General features: G+C 43.5%; 1 protein-coding gene across 2 annotated transcripts in view; it reads right to left on the minus strand.

Annotated features, from left to right (window-relative positions):
• The window catches only part of STK32B (serine/threonine kinase 32B), a 363,206-nt gene that overhangs the window by 219,552 nt on the left and 121,297 nt on the right, over positions 1 to 22,357 (minus strand). For both annotated transcript variants that reach the window (XM_040335410.1, XM_040335411.1), the window contains exon 4: positions 2,823 to 2,974. In XM_040335410.1, coding sequence (XP_040191344.1) covers positions 2,823 to 2,974 — 152 coding nt within the window. The remainder of the gene's footprint in view (positions 1 to 2,822; positions 2,975 to 22,357) is intronic.

A 22,357-nucleotide genomic window follows, 5' to 3' on the forward strand; every position in this document is an offset into this window, starting at 1 on the left:
CCTTGTGTACATGTGATCAGCTGTGATTGGACACAGCTGACCACATGGGTAAAGAACTGTCATATGTTTGATAGCAGAAAGTAATAAATATTGTTTTTTTTTTATTTTTATTTTTAATTGTCAGTCGTATTTTGGTTTATAGCGCAAGAAAAAACACAAAAGTGATCAAATACCACCAAAAGAAAGCTATATTTTGTTGGAAAAAAAGGACATACATTTTATTTGGGTACAGTGTCGCACAACTGCACAATTGTCAGTTAAAGTAACGCAGTGCAGTATCGCAAAAAATGGCCTGAAGGGGGGTAAATCTTCCAGAACTGAAGTGGTCAATGAAATCTAGACCTGTGGAACAGAATTGGAATTATGCGTATTGCATTCATGTTTATGGTCCCAAACCATTAACTATTTTGCCACCACTTGATGTAGAAAAGTAGAGGGGTCTCAAGGGTTCCCCAACTAACCCTGAGACTCCAATGAAGCAATATGGGCAGGGAGGACTATACCGGTACCTAATAATTAGGTTTAGAAACCTGAATAATTCATTTTTGTGAAAGCATTTATTAACAAATAAACATTAAAGACAAGAATAAAATCACAAAGCATACAAACATTACAAAAAATACAAACTTGACCACAATCAGGTCACCGGTTGTGCAATCCCCATTTAGCAGACGGGGTAAATATCGGTGAAACAATTGAAATCATGAGACCATAAGTCTCGAGCACATGATCCAGGTCCCTCGCCGCCCAGAGAGATAGCTAGTCTTTCTGCAAACCCGCCCCCACACACGTCAGCGCGTTCCTGTGTTCAGGACGCGCCTGATTGAGACGCACATGGGGCAGTATTTAACTGCAGTCCTCAGCTGGAGACAGTGCACCGGAGCCAGGTCCCAGGACATACACACACTCCAATTACCAAAAAGTAAGTACAAGGCTACTTCCATAGAGGGGGTATTATACCCCCATTTAACACTGGATCATTCAATATAGACACTAACGATTTGATGTTTGTTTGCCATCACTCTTCCTAGGCTCACTTGAAGGGTATCCCCGCTGACTGGTAACTGATATATTACCAGCCTCCTGCATTGGCCTCCTTACCTGGCCATTACTGTGAGCATTTCTTGGTTTACAGGACCTCTATGTCCTGGGACCCACTATCACCCCTTTAACTTTTAAAGGCCCTATTGGGCATACAGGTATGGAGTGTTTGCTAGATTCTCCACTACCTTTTCACGGGAATTGGATCTGAGGTTCCTTCTTTTGCACTACTGTAGCTTTCATTATACACTGGGTGAACTTTTAGTCATTTGGAACTTGCCTGATTTCTTCACCATATTTATTTTGGCACCTTCTAACCTAAACCCTCTAGCACGGACCTTGAGAGGATGTTATTTTCTTTTTCCTCTCCCTCCCTTTCATTCACAGTTTTTTTCAACTTTGTTCCTTCACCCGTTCTCTCTTTCCCTTATTTCTCCCCCCCCCCCCTTCCTCCCCCCTCGTTCTTCTACTTCCTCCCCACATCTTCCCCTCCCCTCGGCCCCCCTTCCCCCCCCCCCCTCCCTGTGCCCAATTCCTATTTCAATATTCCTCCTTACCTTCCCCTGGCTTTCCTTTCCCTTCTCCCTCACTCCACCCTCCCTTCCCCTTTTTCCCTTGTCCCCCCCCCCCATTTTCCCTTTTTCCCTTTGTTCTTTTCTTTTCTTCACATTCCACTCACTTCTAGTTTGGGTGGTATTTATTATGCTCTTCACAGCACACTTTATATATGCACTACTTGTCTCAAATATCTTTTATAAGTAATTTTTTGGACTGTATCTGGGCCTAACTCTCTGTTTAGGTCACAGTCTTCAATACACGTCAACTGTTTATCAGTTTTTTTTTTCCCCACCTGTGTCTTCCCTCTTTTTCCCCTTTTTCACCTATTTTTGCACGTTTTTTGGTTCACATCACTGCATGCATTCTGCATCTGCAGAAGCTCCCTCACATTGATATCTCTCTATATATTCTTTATATATACACAGTCAACTTACCATTTATTGTTGTATTACCCAGGTCTGTTTTATTAGACTTGGTCATAGTTCATACGCATCATCGTTCAACTGGGACCCGCTCTCTGGGAACAAGAGACTTTGTGCCTCTAGGTATGAGACATGTTTGGACATAAAATCCCCTTGGATATTATAGTACGTAGCGGGTAGTGTCTTTCTATACAAAAGACCCCCGTTACTAAATAACAAATTGTGTTGTTTTTAAATACCTGATGTTTGTTTTATGTTGTGTTTTTAGACCGTCTCCTGACGAAGCGAAAGCGAAACTAGTCGAGACTCGAGACTTATGGTCTCATGATTTCAATTGTTTCACCGATATTTACCCCGTCTGCTAAATGGGGATTGCACAACCGGTGACCTGATTGTGGTCAAGTTTGTATTTTTTGTAATGTTTGTATGCTTTGTGATTTTATTCTTGTCTTTAATGTTTATTTGTTAATAAATGCTTTCACAAAAATGAATTATTCAGGTTTCTAAACCTAATTATTAAGTACCGGTATAGTCCTCCCTGCCCATATTGCTTCATTGGAGTCTCAGGGTTAGTTGGGGAACCCTTGAGACCCCTCTACTTTTCTATTGAACTAGGACGATGGTACACCCCCTATCTACTTTTACTATCAAAAAAACAAAAAGGTTTTGATCATATCACCACTTGATGTAGGTGAGGAAATGTCTGACTTGAACAATTTATGAGAGCCATGAAAGCTTATGGTAAAGGTTTGTAGGAGAAGAATTAGAAAAGTTAATAAAAACATCTTATCTTTAACATACCATAGATTTACCAGGAAGGGATGTTCAAGGCACTGCATTATCTGTAGTTCTCTGAAAACATTTCTCACTTCATCCCTTTCAACACATTTCTGTTTGTTCATGTATTTCATGGCATACATCTTCTTTGAGTCTCGTTTCTGCACAATGCACACCTGCAAGACATAAAGTCAATAGGTCATAGGCAAAAAGATCTCCTTTTCTGTAGTAATCTACTCATTTAATTGACAGGCCTCCCATTATTTTTTCAGCTTGGAATTTTATATACTGTATAGATGCAAGTTTCTATGGGGTCAATTCACTGAGGCCCCGTACACACGAGAGGATATCCGCTGGAAAGATAAATCCTCTGGCGGATTTGGATCTGATGGCTGTACACACCATCAGATCGAAATCCGCGCGGAAAACATCCACGGTGACATGTCGCGCCGTCGCCGCGACGATGACGCGGCGACGTGCGCGACGCTGGAAGGTAAATACTTCCACGCATGCGTCGAATCATTACGACGCATGCGAGGGAGGGGAGCGGACGGACTGATCCGGTGAGTCTGTACAGATGACCGGATCAGTCCGCTGGACTGGAATCCAGCGGATAGATTTTGTAGCATGCTACAAAATTTTTATCCCCTGGGAAATGTCCGCTCGGACGTACAGACGACCGGATCTATCTGCTGGAACTGATCCGCGGATCAATCCCAGCGGATAGATCCGGTCGTCTGTACGAGGCCTAAGAGTTAAATAACGGCGAATAAAATGCGGTAAAATAACGCATGCAGTAAATCAGTTGTGAAAGTTAAATTTACTAAGAATTTAGCGTTAAATATCTAATATAAAAAACAATTCTGCGCCAAAAAAAAATTATATATATTATTAAACAATAATTTGGGTGCCCATGTAAATGTCCCAAACACACAATGCGTGCTAAGCTGCTTCCCTAGAAAGTGATAAAGTGTATGTGACTTCTATCTGATGCGTGCTAAAAAGTGTACTGGGGGCGCTATAGAGTAATATGTAATTACACAACTTATCCTATAATATGCAACAACAAGTAATTTAATAAAACTGTGTCCTGTTGTACATGATAAATAAATCAATAAATCAATAGTAAATAATCAATACTCGAATATCCTCTAAATATATTTCTTGCTGTGATACAAAAACCGTCTCCGGTCGTGCAAACTTGTTAATCTTCCACCACCTGGATAATTAGTACGACACCCAATGTGCACAAGTAGCGAATTGTGCTTACCAGACCTGGTTGACCTCTTTAAAAAGACAGTCAGATGCGCTTGAGCAGGATAATGCCTGCAGACATATAAATGGACTGGAGCATGTACGATACCTCACCCTCGGAATGTTGAGATTTTAGAACATGGAATACAAACATAGAGCTTCCATAGTGCAACGATATTTTATTACAATGGAGTAAAAACACAAGCCAATTGGCTACTCACATAAAAAGTGCCCTTCTGCCGTCACTGGGGCTGCAAGCTTTGATAAAAAATACTGGCTCTCCGACCTCCATGGCGGCGTGCGTTCCACCAGATGCTGACACTATCCAGACGACCTGGAAGTGACGTAGGACATAGTACACGTGACCAGGTTCCGCCGCCGACGTACGTTTCGGAACGTAACTATACAAAACGTACGTCAGTGGCGTACGTCAGGTCTGTGTTTTTTATCAAAGCTTGCAGCCCCAGTGACAGGAGAAGGGCACTTTTTATTTGAGTAGCCAATTGGCTTGTGTTTTTATTCGATTTTAATAAAATAGCGTTGCACTATGGAAGCTCTCTGTTTGTATTCCATGTTTTAAAATCTCAACATTCCGAGGGTGAGGTATTGTACATGCTCCAGTCCATTTATATGTCTGCAGGCATTATCCTGCTCAAGCACATCTGACCGTCTTTTTCATTAAAGAGGTCAACCAGGGACATTTTGCTGACATATATCGGTGTGAGCCGGTCTGCAAGTGGTTAAAGAATGTTTTCCCTTTCTCTGAAAATCACAATCTAAAACACCAAAGATTCCAATGAATCACTACTTTTTATAGCCATCTTGTTTGATGACCTAATGTTCAGATGTTGTAAATCTTTAAAACAAAAACGTTTGTCAGAATCGTGATCTTTTTTCTAAGCAAAAAAAACGCGATTCTCTTTTTTCCCACAATCATATATATTTTTTAAACATTTTTATTTATTTTCATGTTTTTATCCAAGTTTGACTTGTTGTAATGGTGTATATAACCAAAAGTATTACAGTGGCCGCTTCAAGAGGTCCCTTCTAGCTGGCGTTATTGTCATGGTTCACATACTTCACTGTTGCACTTTTGTAAACATTTACTTAAAAAAAAAATATATATATATATATATATGTATATATATATATATATATATATATATATATATATATATATATATATATACCGGTATATGTATATATATATATATATATATATATATATATATATATATATATATATATATATATATATATATATATATATATATATATATATATATATATATATATATATATATATATATATATATTATTTTTTTTTTTTTTAAGTTCTTGATGTTAAATTTCAGCCAATGTTTGCATTTAATTTGCACTGCAAATTGATTAAATAATAAAAAAAAAAAAATACTTGTGTACTCAGGATGTATAATGCCACATTTTTGTGTGTCCACTTCTGGTGAAACTGGGCCATATTCTCAAAGAATTACGCCGGCGTATCAGCAGATACGCCGACGTAAGTCCGATTCTAAGGCCGTCCTATGTTTAAGTGTATTCTCAAACTGAGATACACTTAAACATGCCTAAGATACGACGGCCAGCGCCGTTGTATCTTAGGCTGCAATATCTACGCTGACCGCTAGGTGGCGTTTCCTTTGCGGTCAGCGTAGAATATGCGAATGACTAGTCACGCCGATTCTCTAACGTACGCTTGCCCGTCGTAGTGATTTTACGTCGTTTCCGTAAGCGATACGCGGCGTAAAGATAAACATGCCCCCTAGGTGGCGCACTCAATGTTAAGTATGGCCGTCGTTCCCGCGTTGAAATTTGAAAATTTAACGTTGTTTGCGTAAGTCGTCCGTGAATGGCACTGGACGCCATTTACGTTACCGTCAAAACAAATGACGTCCGTGAGACGTCATTTAGCGCAATGCACGTCGGATAATTTACCCGACGGAGCATGCGCATTACGATCGGCGCGGGAGCGCTCCTAATTTAAATGATCCACGCCCCCTACCAGGATCATTTGAATTAGGAGTGCTTGCGCGGGTGGACTTTACGCTACGCCGCCGCAAGTTTACAGGTGAGTGGTTTGGGAATCAGGCACTTGCCAGTTAAACTTGCGGCGGAGTAACGTAAAGGACATACGTTACGCCGCCGGAGATCTATAAGAATATGGCCCATGTGGGTGGAATTAAGCTCCTTTCTTTGGGTCTTCTGTGGGTTGAATTAGGCTCTAGGTGGGTAGAATGCCCCTTTCTGAGGGATTGAATAGGCCCCCCTTTATGGAAAAAAGGTGGTGTTAAATATTGCACTTTTTTTTTTGTTCCTGTTGCGTTTGTGAATTGAACTTAACAGATTATAGCACATTTTTTTGTGATATTTACCAACAATATGTTTTCTTGCTGGAAAATCTTTATTTTTTTAAAATGATTTGGACTTTATTTACCGCATGCGAAAATGTATGCAAAAGAGTAACATGATACCCTTACCACATGCGGTAAAGCTTAGTGAATTGACCCCTTTGTGTTTTAATATAATAAAGTCATTCTGACTTATGGAAGCTGTAATTTAAATCAAATTTAAAGTCAGCAAACCTGTATTCGCTTCAAACACCCAGTAGAATTTTTTTAATGGTGGGATGTTTGAAAGAACATTATTTCACTGGACAAATGTAAAAATGACTCTTTCTTTAGTTTCCTAGTGAATTTATCTAAAACTCTGTTGGATCTCTGAATAATTAAGATCTAAAAGCCTACATATCATGCTGTTTACAGCTATCCGTCCTTTAAATGTTATAAAAATGCACTAATTACTGTGTAAATGTGATAGATGATTGTTTTTCAAAATATGCCACCATGTCAGACCTACACCAATTTGATAATTATAGTAGTGGTTTTAAAACATGTACATTGTATACTATTTCTAGTAGCATGGGCTTAACTGCACTGAGCTTTCTTCATCAGAATCTCTGCAGTCAGACAATCTTGTAGACACTGTTCTGCTTACTCTTCTGCCCTATGCCTGTTTAGTCATATTGTTAACATCACATTGCAAAGCCAGGACCAGAGTTGTGGGACAAGGAACCTCTCCTGACACCAATGCTGGGGCATTCTTCCTTCCACTGACACCAGTGTAAGGGACACCCTTCCTCCCTGGACACCAATCCTGAAGCATTCTTCCTCAAACTGACACCAATGTAGAAGGAACTCTTCCTCCAACTGACACCAATGTAGAATGAACTCTTCCTCCAACTGACACCAACGTAGAAGGAACTATTCCTCCAACTGACACCAGTGTAGAATGAACTCTTCCTCCAACTGACACCAATGTAGAAGGAACTCTTCCTCCAACTGACACCAATGTAGAAGGAACTCTTCCTCCAACGGACACCAATGTAGAAGGAACTCTTCCTCCAACTGACACCAGTGTAGAATGAACTCTTCCTCCAACTGACACCAATGTAGAATGAACTGTTCCTCCAACTGACACCAACGTAGAAGGAATTCTTCCTCCAACTGACACCAATGTAGAAGGAACTCTTCCTCCAACTGACACCAATGTAGAAGGAACTCTTCCTCCAACTGACACCAATGTAGAATGAACTCTTCCTCCAACTGACACCAATGTAGAAGGAACTCTTCCTCCAACTGACACCAGTGTAGAATGAACTCTTCCTCCAACTGACACCAATGTAGAATGAACTGTTCCTCCAACTGACACCAACGTAGAAGGAATTCTTCCTCCAACTGACACCAATGTAGAAGGAACTCTTCCTCCAACTGACACCAATGTAGAAGTAACTCTTCCTCCAACTGACACCAATGTAGAAGGAACTCTTCCTCCAACTGACACCAATGTAGAATGAACTCTTCCTCCAACTGACACCAATGTAGAAGGAACTCTTCCTCCAACTGACACCAATGTAGAAGGAACTCTTCCTCCAACTGACACAAATGTAGAAGGAACTCTTCCTCCAACTGACACCAATGTAGAATGAACTCTTCCTCCAACTGACACCAATGTAGAATGAACTCTTCCTCCAACTGACACCAATGTAGAAGTAACTCTTCCTCCAACTGACACCAATGTAGAAGGAACTCTTCCTCCAACTGACACCAATGTAGAATGAACTCTTCCTCCAACTGACACCAATGTAGAAGGAACTCTTCCTCCAACTGACACCAATGTAGAAGGAACTCTTCCTCCAACTGACACAAATGTAGAAGGAACTCTTCCTCCAACTGACACCAATGTAGAAGGGACTCTTCCTCCAACTGACACCAATGTAGAAGGAACTCTCCCTCCAACTGACACCAATCCAGGGGCATTATTTCTTCTGGTGACACCAATGCAGCGGGCACTCGACCTCCCACTGACACCAATTTGGAGGACACTCCTCCTCCAGCTGACCCCAATACTCAGGCATTCTTCCCCCAGCTGACACCAGTGTAGAGGGCACTCTTCCTCCCATTGAGACCAATGTAAAGGGCGCTCTTCCTCCCACTGACATCAGTTTAGAGGGCACCCTTCCTCCCACTGACACCAATGTAAAGGGCGCTCTTCCTCCCACTGACATCAGTTTAGAGGGCACCCTTCCTCCCACTGACACCAATGTAAAGGCATTCTTCCTCCCACTAACACCAATGTAAATGCCAATCTTCCTCCCACTTACACCAGTTTAGAGGAAACGTTTCTTCCCACTGACACCAATGTAAAATAAACTTTTTCTCCCACTGACCCCAATAAAACAGACATTCTTCTTCCCACTGACACCACTTCTCACTGTTTTTCCCACTGACACCAATGTAATTGGTTTTCTGCAGTAATTTGCCATAAAATGTGATCCGATCCTCATCTAAGCCACAACAATAGACAAACATAATGTGCTTAAGCTAATAACACACAAACAACAACTCTAATTTCTTAGTTCTTTATTGAACACAGAACATAACAGCATTAGATGGTGTGTTTCGCATTGGAGGTTTAAAATAGCCATAGCTAGTCTATGGATTTACATATTTCTAACAAGCAGTATTTGAGATTTAAATCAATTTCTCACCAGAAAGAAATGTAGTTGCGCTGGAAGCTTCATCCACAAATGTTATAGCAGAAAGTACTTTAAATTTCTTTTCAACAGCTCAGTTCAGTTATTAAACTGGAAAAAATCTTTCTTGTCTTTTTGGCATTTTTTTAAAAAGTGATTGTAAATCCTAGCTTGACTCTGCCCCGCCCTCTACTCCCTCCTTACTGGTTGTTATTGACACTGGTCTCTGAGCCCATGAGGGTGAGGGGGGAGCGAGCCTCTGCTCATGTGCACATTGATGTATCAAATTTAGGCTCAGGTAAGTATGATGCCGCGTACACACGATCGTTTTTCGTCATGAAAAAAAAACGTTGTTTTTCAGCATGTCCAAAAAACAACGTTTTTCCAACTTCATCATTAAAAACGATGTTGCCCACACACCATCGTTTTTGAAAATGATGAACAAAGCGTGGTGACGTACAACACGTACGACGGCACTCTAAAGGGGAAGTTCTATTCGCCTTTGGGCTGCTTTCAGCTGATTCCTTGTTAGTAAAAGACGATTCACGCTTTTTTGTTTGTTACAGTGTGATGAATGTGCTTACTCCTTTATGAATGGTAGTTTTACCAGAACGAGCGCTCCCGTCTCATAACTTGTTTCTGGGCATGCGCGGGTTTAAAACGTCGTTTTTGCCCACACACGATCATTTTTTACAACCCGAAAAATGTCATTTTTTAAAACAACGTTAAAAAATGCAGCATGTTTGAATTTTTTTTTTTTTGTCGTTTTTCAGAAGCCGAAAAACGATGTGAAGCCCACACACAATCATTTTAAATGACGTTTTTTAAAACGTCATTTTTTTTCATGCCAAACAACGATCGTGTGTACGCGGCATAAGGGTGGCTGGGTGGAGCTGCACTCTGAAGATTTTTTTACCTTAACAACTTGCCAACTGGGCCATAGTTTAAAGATGTCCTCAGTTGGCAGTGGAATATCGCTGGGTTATGGCTGTAGAAATATGCCATAACCCCAGTATTGTTTTTTTCAGCTGACAAGTCTCTAAGCGATAAAAGTGGTCACCCATGCAAGGGGTAGGATTGAAGTGGTAACAAGGGTTAGCTCACAAGGCAAAAAATGAGGTGATACATGAACATAAGAAACAAGAGCTAACATAACAGCAATGAATAGGGGTGTTCATGGACCCATGAGGGACCCTCCATAATCTAAAAGGTGGTGCAATATGCAGCCTAGACAGATCTAAAAGGGAACTGAAATCAGAAGAAAGTTAGGCAGAAAGGTAAGGCTAGAGGGAAGGATCTTGCACCAACCGAGTAGGGAGCTAGAGAAGGAAAATAAGAGTCTAGGAGAGGGAGGCAGGCTAGAAATTTAGAGGCCCGGAGACAGGGGGGAGTTAAGGGCTCGGGAGCATCAGGGTCGTTCCGTCACAGGCGGCCCAAGCTGGCTGGGGGCAAGGTAGGAAACGCAAATGACAGTCATGGTTCCTAAATTTTGAGGAACTTGGCATGAAAGTCACTGCGGATGCTCAACATCTGTTCGTTAAGCAACAATGCGGTGATGCGACCTCTCACCCCCTGAAAGGGGACAGGTGGCTTTTTCCAGGTTTGGACAAGTGTTCTTTTGGCTGACAGAAACAGGGTAGGAGGCGACCTTCCATTGATTGCAGATGTACACTAGGTCAGGCCCACATATGTAAATGGTGTTCAAACCACACATGTGAGGTATCGACGCGAACGTCAGAGTGAGAATAATAATTCTAGCACTTGACCTCCTCTGTAACTCTAAACCTGTAGCCTGTAGGAATTTTTAAAGCGTTGCCTATGGAGATTTTTATGTACCATAGTTTGCCGCCATTCCACGAGTGTGTGCAATTTTTAAAGCATGACATTTTGGGTATCTATTTACTCGGCGCAACATCATATTTTATATTTTATGAGAAAATCGGGTTACATATTTAGTTTTTTTACATTAAAGTGTTTATAAGCATGTGACGATCACAATTTTATTAAAATTTCTTTTTACAATTTTTACTATTAAAATACAATTAAATAGATTATGTTTGGGGGTTCAAGTCATTTTTATTTTTATATATGTAGCACTACCCCTGGAGGAGCTTCTGGTTGTTTTGGGTGGCATATTTACCTCATGGCTCCCCCGAATTCCTAGGGGTGAATGATGCGTATTGCATTTGGTAGAAGTAAAAGGAATGTCCGCAACAGGTGCTCTTTGCTGTGCTCTTTATTACCCAGCCGGGTAAAAACAATAAACTTGTGGTGAGTAAAGTAAAGTTGAAGAAGAAAGGAGAACAGCAGATTCAGGCGTGATGATAGGGAAGCAGTCCTGCTCCCAAGCACTCCTGCCTGAGTGGGTTTAGTGTACCCGGACAGGCCTCTCTCACTGACCTGGCAGCCGGAGTATCACTCGAACATTTGTAGGATAAAGTCTCTGCCACAGACCCTCCTTGGTGAACTTCAGGGAGACACCCCTGCCACAGGCCCTCTCTGACTTGTAGTTACGGAGGCAATCCTCCTTAGATAAATTACGCCTGGATCTCCTTCAACTTGTCGCCCAGGTACCGACTGACAGGTGATCAATCCTTCAGTGTCCAGCTACCTTGATCCCCAGTGGTTTGTCAAGGTCATTTTGGATCGCCAGCCTCTCAATGGTGCTCCTCAGACAGATTCCCCACCGAACAGCAATACAGCTTGGGATCCTCAAAGGTGGGAACCCAGTCGCTCACTGGGTTCCCAGCGCTGTTCAGATGCTCCGGGCCAACATGGTCCCGGAACCAGGAACACCGCATGGCACGCACTCCCCGGCCAGGTAGGCCATAACGCTGGGGCGCCGTGATGTGGTCACCCTAAAGGTGGGTGCCACACTCAAAGAAGAAGACCCAGAACCAATGGCGTCTGCCTCATAATTACCCCTCCCCAGCATGCACAGCGAGGCCAAACTCTCCTGATTGGCTGCTGGAAAAGAGCACCCAAATCTTGACTTCACTGCTGCCACCTGCAGCACCGGGGTTGGAAGAACACCCCAATGCAACAGAATATCCTACAGCACAGACAAGCTGAGACAGAGACCCTGTTTTGCACTTAACAATTTGGATCAGAGTTTAACTACACTCTGATCTCCCTCCAAATTTAACTAGCACCGGTACTATAAAGTACCCAGGCGCTACATATACATGACAAAAGTGTCTGAAATGGCTGGGTTGGCAAGTGGTTAATGCAGAGAATGCATTGAGGTAAAAACCTTCAGCCTTTACAACTACTTTAAATTTGAATATATCTAAAACATTCAATTTTCTTTGTAACAGTATCCACTAGCAATGTGACATTAAAAACATGCTTGTTTGCTGATGCTTGATATCTCTGTGATTTAACTATAGCTCAGCAGACCTGTAGCAGCTGCACTCTGAGTTACTCACAGCTGCAGTTACCAATATATTTACAGCTGCAGATTTCTTTATTTAGCTTTTATCTTCATTGCAAAAAAAAAAAAAAAACACCAAGGAATTCTACACCAAATTATCTTAAATGTATAAAAGAGAGAGCATGGAATAAACTTTACTCCATTTAACATTTTAACCTTGGGGCACAATGGGCCAGATTCACGTAGAATCGCGGTGGCGTAACGTATCCTAGATACGTTACACCGACGCAATTTTTCATCGCAAGTGCCTGATTCACCAAGCACTTGCGATGAAAACTACGCCCGCGGCCTCCGGCGCAAGGCGGACCAATTCAAATGGGCGTGTGCCATTTAAATTAGGCGCGCTCCCGTGCCGGACCTACTGCGCATGCTCCGTTTCCTAACTCGCGCCGTGGCGTAATTTTTTTGAACAGCGACGCGGGTAGCGTACTTCCGTATTCCCGGACGGCTTACGCAAACGACGTTAAATTTTGAATTTGACGTGGGAACGACGGCCATACTTTAGACAGCAATACACTTGCTGACTAAAGTTAGGGCATCTAAAACGACGACTAACTTTGCAACGGGAAACTAGACTAGCGGCGACGTAGCGAACGCGAAAATCCGTCGTGAATCGCCGTAACTCCTAATTTGCATACCCGATGCTGGTTTACGACGCAAACTCCCCCCAGCGGCGGCCGCGGTACTGCATCCTAAGATCCGACAGTGTAAAACAATTACACCTGTCGGATCTTCTGGCTATCTATGCGTAACTGATTCTATGAATCAGTCGCATAGATAGAAACAGAGATACGACGGTGTATCAGCAGATACGCCGTCGTATCTCCACTGTGAATCTGGCCCAATGTGCCTGCTGTTACCTTTGTTAGCCAAAAAGGTCTATAAACACAAACACACAGAAATACATACTGTATTATCATATCCAGCTGTTAAATTGTTTGTTAAAAAAAAGGTGAAGGTGGACAGAACAAAAGCTGATCACATTCTTAAAACGCTCATGGTTCAACAGATGGATGCATTGCACGCTCACAGCAAGATATACTTATCAAGTTGGCGGGTAAGAGGGTTCTGTTGTTGTAATGGATTCTCCAAATTATGATCAGATAAACACTATGGGCCAGATTCAGATAGAATTGCCTATCTTTAGGCAGGCGTAGCGCATCTCAGATACACATCGCCGCCGTAACTTAGTGAGGCAGGCACTGTATTCACAACGAACTTGAGTCCTAAGTTACAGCGGCGTAGTGTAAATGGGCCGGCGTAAGCCCGCCTAATTCAAATTGTCCAGGCAGTGGGCGTGTTGTATTATAATGAGCCTTGACCCCCACGTAATATCTTTGTGATTTTTTACATAATTTTTTAATGGTGTCTACACACTGCTTCTTGTTACATGGAATATATCAAGTATATATAGTGAGTCTTTAAACTACAAATTAGTTAGGTTTTAATATGGTTATTAAAAAGTATTCTATACAATTTGTAGAAACACAGCTTTTTTTCAGTGATGAGAAGCTAATGAGTGACCCATATGTTAAGCCCACGGATCTAAATCAATTACTTCATGATTTGAGTTTCCAACCATCAGGGGTATTTAAATCTATCCTCCGTAGTCAATTCACACGGGTTAAGAGGATAGTAAGGGATGAGACATTATTGAAAGAAAGATTAAATGAGTTGGGAATTAAATTAGAGACAAGGGGTTATCTTTCTACTGTACTTAAAAAGGAGTGAGCGCAAGTACAAAAGTGATAACAAACTAGTTGCCTCTGTCATCCAATATCATCCTTATTCATGGGAGGTTTATTCTATTATCAAAAAACACTGGTCCATCCTGTGCAATAATTACCCTGATGATCCAGAGTTGATGAATCCACCCCTCCCTTCTTATAGAAACGGCGTACAATTTCCAATTATGAGGTATGATCAGACTTCTTTTTAGCTGCCAAATCCATAAGTACATAACAACTGCAGTTTATGGTAATGGATCGTATACCAAAAGACAGAAGTGGTAGCAATGGAGAGCTGATACTCAAGAAAAGGGAGATTTATTGGATTGCATCTCTCTTAAATATTTTTTTTTTTTTGCATTTTTCATATATTTTATTTTGTTTATTTTTTTTATAGATACATTTACTATATAATTACTTTTTATATATTTATGTTGTTTTTTTTTTTGTGGTTTTATTTCAGGTTACTTTGGGATGAGAAACATTTGTTATTGTTGAACAATAGATCATTTTATATACTCATATGCAACTTTTATACAGAATTGGAGGGCGGTTCAGTCTCAATGATTCATATGTTTTGTATTACTATGTGATTGCATCTTGATACTATGGCCCGGATTCTCGTAGCACTTACGCCGACGTATCTCGAGATACGCCGCGTAAGTGTAATGATGCGCCATCGTATCTGTGCGCTGTGCCCATAGAACTAGATACGCCTGAAAATAGGCTTCTTACGACCGACGTAACTTGCCTACGCCGGCGTATCTTGGGCGCATATTTACGCTGGAGGCATATGGGAATTTCGATTCACATATGCAAATGAGTGAGATACGCCGATTCACAAACGTACTTGCGCCCGGCGCATTAATATACGCTGTTTACGTAAGTCGTACGTCCGGCGTAAAGTTAAGCCTCATAAAGCAGGTGTAAGTCATGTTAAGGTATGGACCAGGGAACAGCCGTCGTATTTTACGTTGTTTACGTAGTAGTACGTGAATAGGGCTGGGCGTAGGTTACGTTCACTTAGTAGGCAGTGAGCCGTCGTATCTTAGGGAGTATATTCAACGTGATTCTGAGCATGCGCACTGGGATACGTCCACGGACGGCGCATGCGCCGTTCGTTCGGCCCATCATTTGCATGGGGTCACGCTTCATTTAAATGGATCACGCCCACCTTAGGCCGGCTTACGCCAACGGATTTACGTTACGCTGGCGCAACGTTGGGAGCAAGTGCTTTGAGAATTCTGGGCCAGATTCATGTAGATCAGCGGATCTTCAGATCCGCCAGATCTACCTGTTTTACGATCCGCCGGTGCAATTAACGAGGCTAGTGCATGATTCATAAAGCACTCACCTCGCAAATTGCACCATCGGATCCTAACTCCCCCCGGCGGAATGCAAATTCCGCGGCTAGGGGGAGTGTACAATTTAAATCAGGCGCGTTCCCGCGCCGATTTAACTGTGCATGCGCCGCTGGCGAAAAATCCCAGTGCGCATGCTCCAAATGACGTCGCTAGGACGTCATTGTTTTCGGCGGCTAGGTTACTTACGGCCATCCGTATTCCCGATGTACTTACGCAAACGACGTAACAAATTTAAAACTCGGCGCGGGAACGTCGGCCATACTTAACATTAGCTACCCCTCATATTAGCAGGGGTAGCTATCCGCCGGAAAAAGCCGAACGCAAACGACGTTGAAAAAGAGCGACGGGCGGGCGTACGGACGTGAATCGGCGGTTCTCCTCATTTGCATATGCGACGTGTAAAAAAAACGACGACACCTAGCGGCCGGCGGGAGATAGCAGCCTAAGATTCGACTGGTGTAAGTCACTTACACCAGTCGGATCTAAGGGAGATCTATGCGGAACTGATTCTTATGAATCAGTCGCATAGCTCCGACCGTGGGATCTCACAGATCCGACCATCGGCTCTCACAGATACGACGGCGGATCAGGAGATCCGTCGTATCTCTTGATGAATCTGCCCCTCTGTGCTCACCGCTCTACACTACGTCGGCGTAGCGTATATTCGATACGCTACGCCGGCATAACTATGCGCCCAGGTATGAAAATCCGGGCCTATGTTTCCAGTTCCTTTGTGTGTGTGTGTGTGTGTGTGTGTATATATATATATATATTAATATTTACCAACACAGTGAATATTGGGTGCAGGTGTCTGACAGGCTCCACTCTGTCTCACATACAAATATGCAATAGGGTCACCGCACACCTATTTTCTTTACTCAAAGTAGAAAACCTTTTCATTTTTCAATGCATAAATTCATACAAGTTCACATGTATGTCCTTGCCAGGATGTATGAATTTATGCATTGAAAAATAAAAAGCTTTCCTCTTTTGAGTGAGCAAAAACAAGGTGTGCAATGACCTTATTGGACATAAAGCATATATGTGTATATATACTATGTATATACATATAATATACAGTGCTTTAAAAAAGTATTCACGCCCCTTGAAGTTTTCCACATTTTGTCATGTAACAACCAAAAACGTAAATGTATTTTATTGGGATTTTATGTGATAGACCAACACAAAGTGGCACATAATTGTGAAATAGAAGGAAAATGATAAATGGTTTTCATTTTATTTTACAAATAATTATATGAACAGTGTGGGGTGCATTTGTATTCAGCCCCCCTGAGTCAATACTTTGTAGAACCTCCTTCCGCTGCAATTACAGCTGCAATTCTTTTTGATGATGTCTCTACCAGCTTTGCACATCTAGAGAGTGAAATGTTTGCTCATTCTTCTTTGCAAAATAGCTCAAGCTCTGTACGATTGGATGGAGAGCGTCTGTGAACAGCAATTATCAAGTCTTGACACAGATTCTCAAATGGATTTAGGTCTGGACTTTGACTGGGTATCAGGTACTATCAGGTAGTAACAAAAGTACACTTACCAAGGCCAAGATGCTGAGGGTGGCTCCCTTTGCGACCCGGCGCGGTCCGCCCCCTGAAGTGGGGACAGGGGAACAGACGCACCAGGAGGCACCGGTACCGATGGGAAGGTGAAGGTTGGGTGCGTGAAACAGGAACAACCAGGCAGTAGTCCACTTGGAAATAGCTGGAAGCACGGCAGGGAATTCCAGGAGGTCCGGGAAGCAGGATTGGTAGGAAATCCAGGAAACAGACTGTGGTCAAGGAAGCTCAGATAAACAAGGTAGTCCAAAGTTCAAGCCAAAAAGGTCAAGGGCAGGTGAGATCAGAATAGTCCAATAAGCAAGCCGAGGTCAAGGTAGGAGAAAGCAGCAATCCGGTAGAGTAGAGCCAAGGTCAGGTAAACAGGAACAAGATCAGGTAAGGTTTTTTCAAGATCCAGGAAACACTCCAAACAAACGCTGTGACAAACCAGCAACTAGCCACAGGAAAGGGAGAGGTTTAAATAGCCCGCTCAGGGCTCTGATTGGCCGGACGGAACTACAGGTCTTGCGCGTCCGTGCTCGCGCACATGCACGCGCGCGCCAACACCACGCACGCGCGCGCGCGGCGCAAACAGCCGCGATTGCACCGTTCTGGAAGGCAGGTAAGGGTTAGTGCCCTGACAGTGCCCCCTCCCTAGGGGCGGACTCCGGACGCCTAAACTGTCCATCAGTTCCGGATGGTCCCGGTGAAAAATTCGGATCAGGCGAGGAGCATGTAAATTTCTGGAAGGTTCCCATGAGGTGTCTTCAGGCGGGTAACCCTTCCACTTGACAAGGTACTGGAGTTGTCTCCCTCTCTTCCGGCAACCTAAAATAGATTCGACCTCAAATTCTTTTTCACCTTCAATCTCCACTGGAGGAGGTGGAAGTTCCTCCCTTCCTGGAAAAGAGTCTGGAATAACGGGTTTGAGCAGAGATGCGTGGAATACGGGGTGGATCTTGTATGACCCTGGTAATGTTAGTTCAAAAGCCACAGGATTGATCACTCTTTTAATTTCGAATGGGCCTATGAATCTGGGACCTAGTTTCCGAGAAGGAATGGGTAATCTAAGGTTCGTGGCCGATAGCCATACCTTCTCCCCGACTTTAAAAGCTGGACACTCCTTCTTTCCCTTATCGTAGGATCTTTTGTAATTTTCCTGGGCTTGTTGCATGTTTTTTTGAAGTTTTTGAAAATTTTGTTGTAAAGCGACTATATGTTCTTGAACAGCAGGTACAGGAATCTCGGGAATTGAACTCGGAAGGAAAGTAGGATGATAACCATAGTTAGCCCAAAATGGAGTCTGGTTAGTGGATGAATGTAGAGAATTGTTATACGCAAATTCTGCGGATGGTAGCAAAGACGACCAGTCATCTTGCGACGAGGAGCAGAAGCAACGGAGATACTGTTCCAACGTTTGGTTGGTCCTCTCTGTCTGACCATTGGACTGCGGGTGGTAAGCTGATGAGAGGCAGGTTTTAATCTCCAGAGATTTACAAAGTTCCTTCCAAAATTTAGATGTAAATTGTACACCTCTATCCGAAACGATGCTTTTGGGTGTTCCGTGGAGCTTCACGATCTCTTTGAAGAAAACTTTAGCGGTTTCTGCTGCAGAGGGTGTGCCAATCATAGGCACAAAATGTGCAAATTTGGACAGCCGGTCGACCACTACTAGGATTGTAGTAAAGCCTCCAGAAGGTGGTAAGTCTACAATAAAATCCATAGAGATGTCCGCCCAGGGGCGTTCAGGAACAGGAAGAGGTCTGAGTAAACCCCAGGATTTGGCGTTTGGGGCTTTGTAACGCTGACACCGAGAACACAAAGTTACATAGTCTTTACAGTCCGACCTCCACTTTGGCCACCAGAAGGAGCGGCTAACTAATTCCGCGGTTTTCCGAGCTCCAAAATGGCCTGCTAGTTTGTGGTCATGGAATATGCTCAGTACTAGTTGTCTCACTTGTTCAGGTACAAAGATTTTGCCTCGAGACCATAGTAAACCGTCTCGTCTTTCAAGAGAGAGTGAGGGTATGTTGGTAATTTGGGTGGAAGCCGTCTTCAAAGAGGAAAGTAGATCCAACTGAGAAATCAGAAAGAAGCAAGCCGAGCAAGCCGAGGTCAAGGTAGGAGAGAGCAGCAATCCGGTAGAGTAGAGCCAAGGTCAGGTAAACAGGAACAAGATCAGGTAAGGTTTTTTCAAGATCCAGGAAACACTCCAAACAAACGCTGTGACAAACCAGCAACTAGCCACAGGAAAGGGAGAGGTTTAAATAGCCCGCTCAGGGCTCTGATTGGCCGGACGGAACTACAGGTCTTGCGCGTCCGTGCGCGCGCACATGCACGCGCCCGCGCGCGCCAACACCACGCGCGCGCTAACACCACGCACGCGCGCGGCGCAAACAGCCGCGATTGCACCGTTCTGGAAGGCAGGTAAGGGTTAGTGCCCTGACACTGGGCCACTCTTACACATGAATATGCTTTGATCTAAACCAGGGATCTCCAAACTGCGGCCCAGGGGCCGGATGCGGCCCTTTGTTTTCTTTTATACGGCCCTTGGGGGACTTCTCGCACTGATTCAAGACACTATTCTGCCATCGAACACCAACAATGGAGCACCATTTCTCCCACGGACATTAATAATAGGGCACTATTCTTCCTTATGATAACAACAATGGGGCAACAATGGGGCACTTCCCCTCTAACCTAATATCAAAAGTGGTGATGTTTACTCCTACTGATGCCAGAAAAATTTCCACTCCCGCTGGCCATGATCTGGCCCTCCCCAAGTCTGAAGTCCCTTTGTTTAGAAAGTTTGAAGACCCCTGATCTAAACCATTCCATTGTAGCTCTGGTTGTATGCTTAGGTTCGTTGTCCTGCTCAGGGCTGGTGCTACCATTAGGCAAACAAGGCAGCCGCCTAGGGCACCCGGGTACTGGTGTTCCTATTTTCTTTTCTCTGCAGCAAGCAACTAACTTTCACCATCAGCAGGCAGCCACCGCTCTGTTCGCACGCAGCGCCTGGCAGAGGACCGTGTCTGTGTCCCTACTACCAAATGAATGGAAGCAAGCAAACATTCATTGAAGAGCACTGGTAAGCTGCATTGATGGGCGATGATAGGCTGCATTTGATGGGTGCTGGTGAGGCTGCTTTGTTGTAAGCTGGTAGGTTGCATTGATGGGCGTTGGTGAGGCTGCATTTGATGGACGCTGGTGAGGCTGCATTTGATGGACGCTGGTGAGGCTGCGTTTGATGGACACTGGTGAGGCTGCATTTGATGGGCTCTGGTGAGATTGCATTGAGGGGCGCTGGTAGGCTGCATTGATGGGCTTTGGTGAGGCTGCATTTGATGGGCTCTTCATTAGAAAGGTGGGGTATACGTGGACAGGGCAAAGGAAGTGGAGTCAGGGGTGGAGCCAAGGGGGCGGCAAAATTTGGTTTTGCCTAGGGTGTCAAAAATCCTTGCACCAGCCCTGGTTCTGCTAGAAGGTGAACCTGTGCCCAATCTCAAGTAAGTCTTTTGCAGACTCTAACGGGTTTTCTTGTAAGATTGCCCTGTATTTGGCTCCATCCATCTTCCCATCAACTCTGACCAGCTTCTCTGTCCCTGCTGAAGAAAAGCTTCCCCACAACATGATGCTGCCACCACCATGTTTCACAATGGGAATGGTGTGTTCAGGATGATGTTCAGTGCTAGTGTTCCACCAAAAGTTCAATTTTGGTCTCATCTGACCAGAGCACCTTCTTCTACATATTTGCTGTGTTCCTCACATGGCTTCTTGCAAACTGCAAACGGGACTTCTTATGGCTTTCTTTCAACAATGGCTTTCTCTTGCCACTCTTCCATAAAAGCCAGATTTGTAGAGTGCAGAACTACTGTAATAGTTGTCCTGTGGAAGATTCTCCTACCTGAGCTGTGGATCTCTGCAGCTCCTCCAGAGTTACCATGGGCCTCTTTGCCCGGTGTCAGAGATATATCAGATGCCTGAATTGCCATTATTGGCATTTTCCCACGCGCATGTGTTGTAGAATGGTGCGGTAAGGCATGCATAATGTAAATCCCTTTGCTGGCCTATAAAAGGCTGCTCAGCCCACTGCTAATTGCTGGATTGTCTCTCAACTTCCTGTGTTCCTACCTCAGCTTCCTGTTAACTTGTGATTACCTGTTGCGACCCAAATTGACTCTGACTTGCTCTGATCTCTCTCCAGCACTTTGACCTTGGCTTTCTTAAGGACTCTGCTTACCCTGCCTGCTCCCTTTGTTTGACCCCAGCTTGTAATAAGGACTTCCTACAGTTTCATCTGCCTAACCACCTATGTATGATCCTGGCTAGTAATACGGACTTCAGGACATCATCAGAAAGTAGTCGACTACTTTCTGAGGATGGGTTTGTGATTAGCCGAAACGTTGAGGTATTACCACGTCATCGACCAATTCAATCTACCCGGGAGTCGTGCACCAGGATGCCAAATACAGGAGCTATTTCATTCCAGTACCGATTGCCCTTCATTTTAATCGCCTGCTATACACGCCAGGTGCCAGTACTATCAGTCACTCAGCAATGTAAGCCTGATCTTTTTATATTTGTGGAAAAAAATAATTATTTTATACAGCATTGCGCAATTAGGCTCTCTTCCTGTTCTTATCATCCCCATCCATCCCTATGAGGCTCATCTCAACTTCCAGACGCCATCCTAAGGAATTGATTTTGGGGTATTCCCACATGCTTACCAGACCATACTAGCGATAGGTGGTCAACACCCAGGGGTGAGTGTACATCTATGTGGGGCACCAAGTCTAAGCACTACTCCATAGGATACATCTATTGAGCACAAGCACCATATGGGACTGTTAATGATCTATTACTGTTTATTGCTTTTTTTAGCAAGTTTATTTTGCAGCTGATATTGTCACTTTAATTCCTTTTTTATATCCAAAGGCGCTCTAAGGTTTACAGTATATATTCAACCTACCAGCATGTCTTTGGAGTGTGGGAGGAAACTGGAGTACCCAGAGGAACCCCACACAAGCACAAGGAGATCATACAAACTCCAGGCAGGTGGTGTGGTGGCTGAGATCTAAACTGATGACTAGAGATGGCCTTGTGGTTCGCATGGCGGTCGGTTCGCAGCAAACTTTGCTCGTTCGCAGTTTGCCGAACAGGCGGACATCTGGCGATATT

This window comes from Rana temporaria, chromosome 1 (genome assembly GCF_905171775.1).
Source record: "Rana temporaria chromosome 1, aRanTem1.1, whole genome shotgun sequence".
Taxonomy (NCBI): Eukaryota; Metazoa; Chordata; class Amphibia; order Anura; family Ranidae; genus Rana; species Rana temporaria.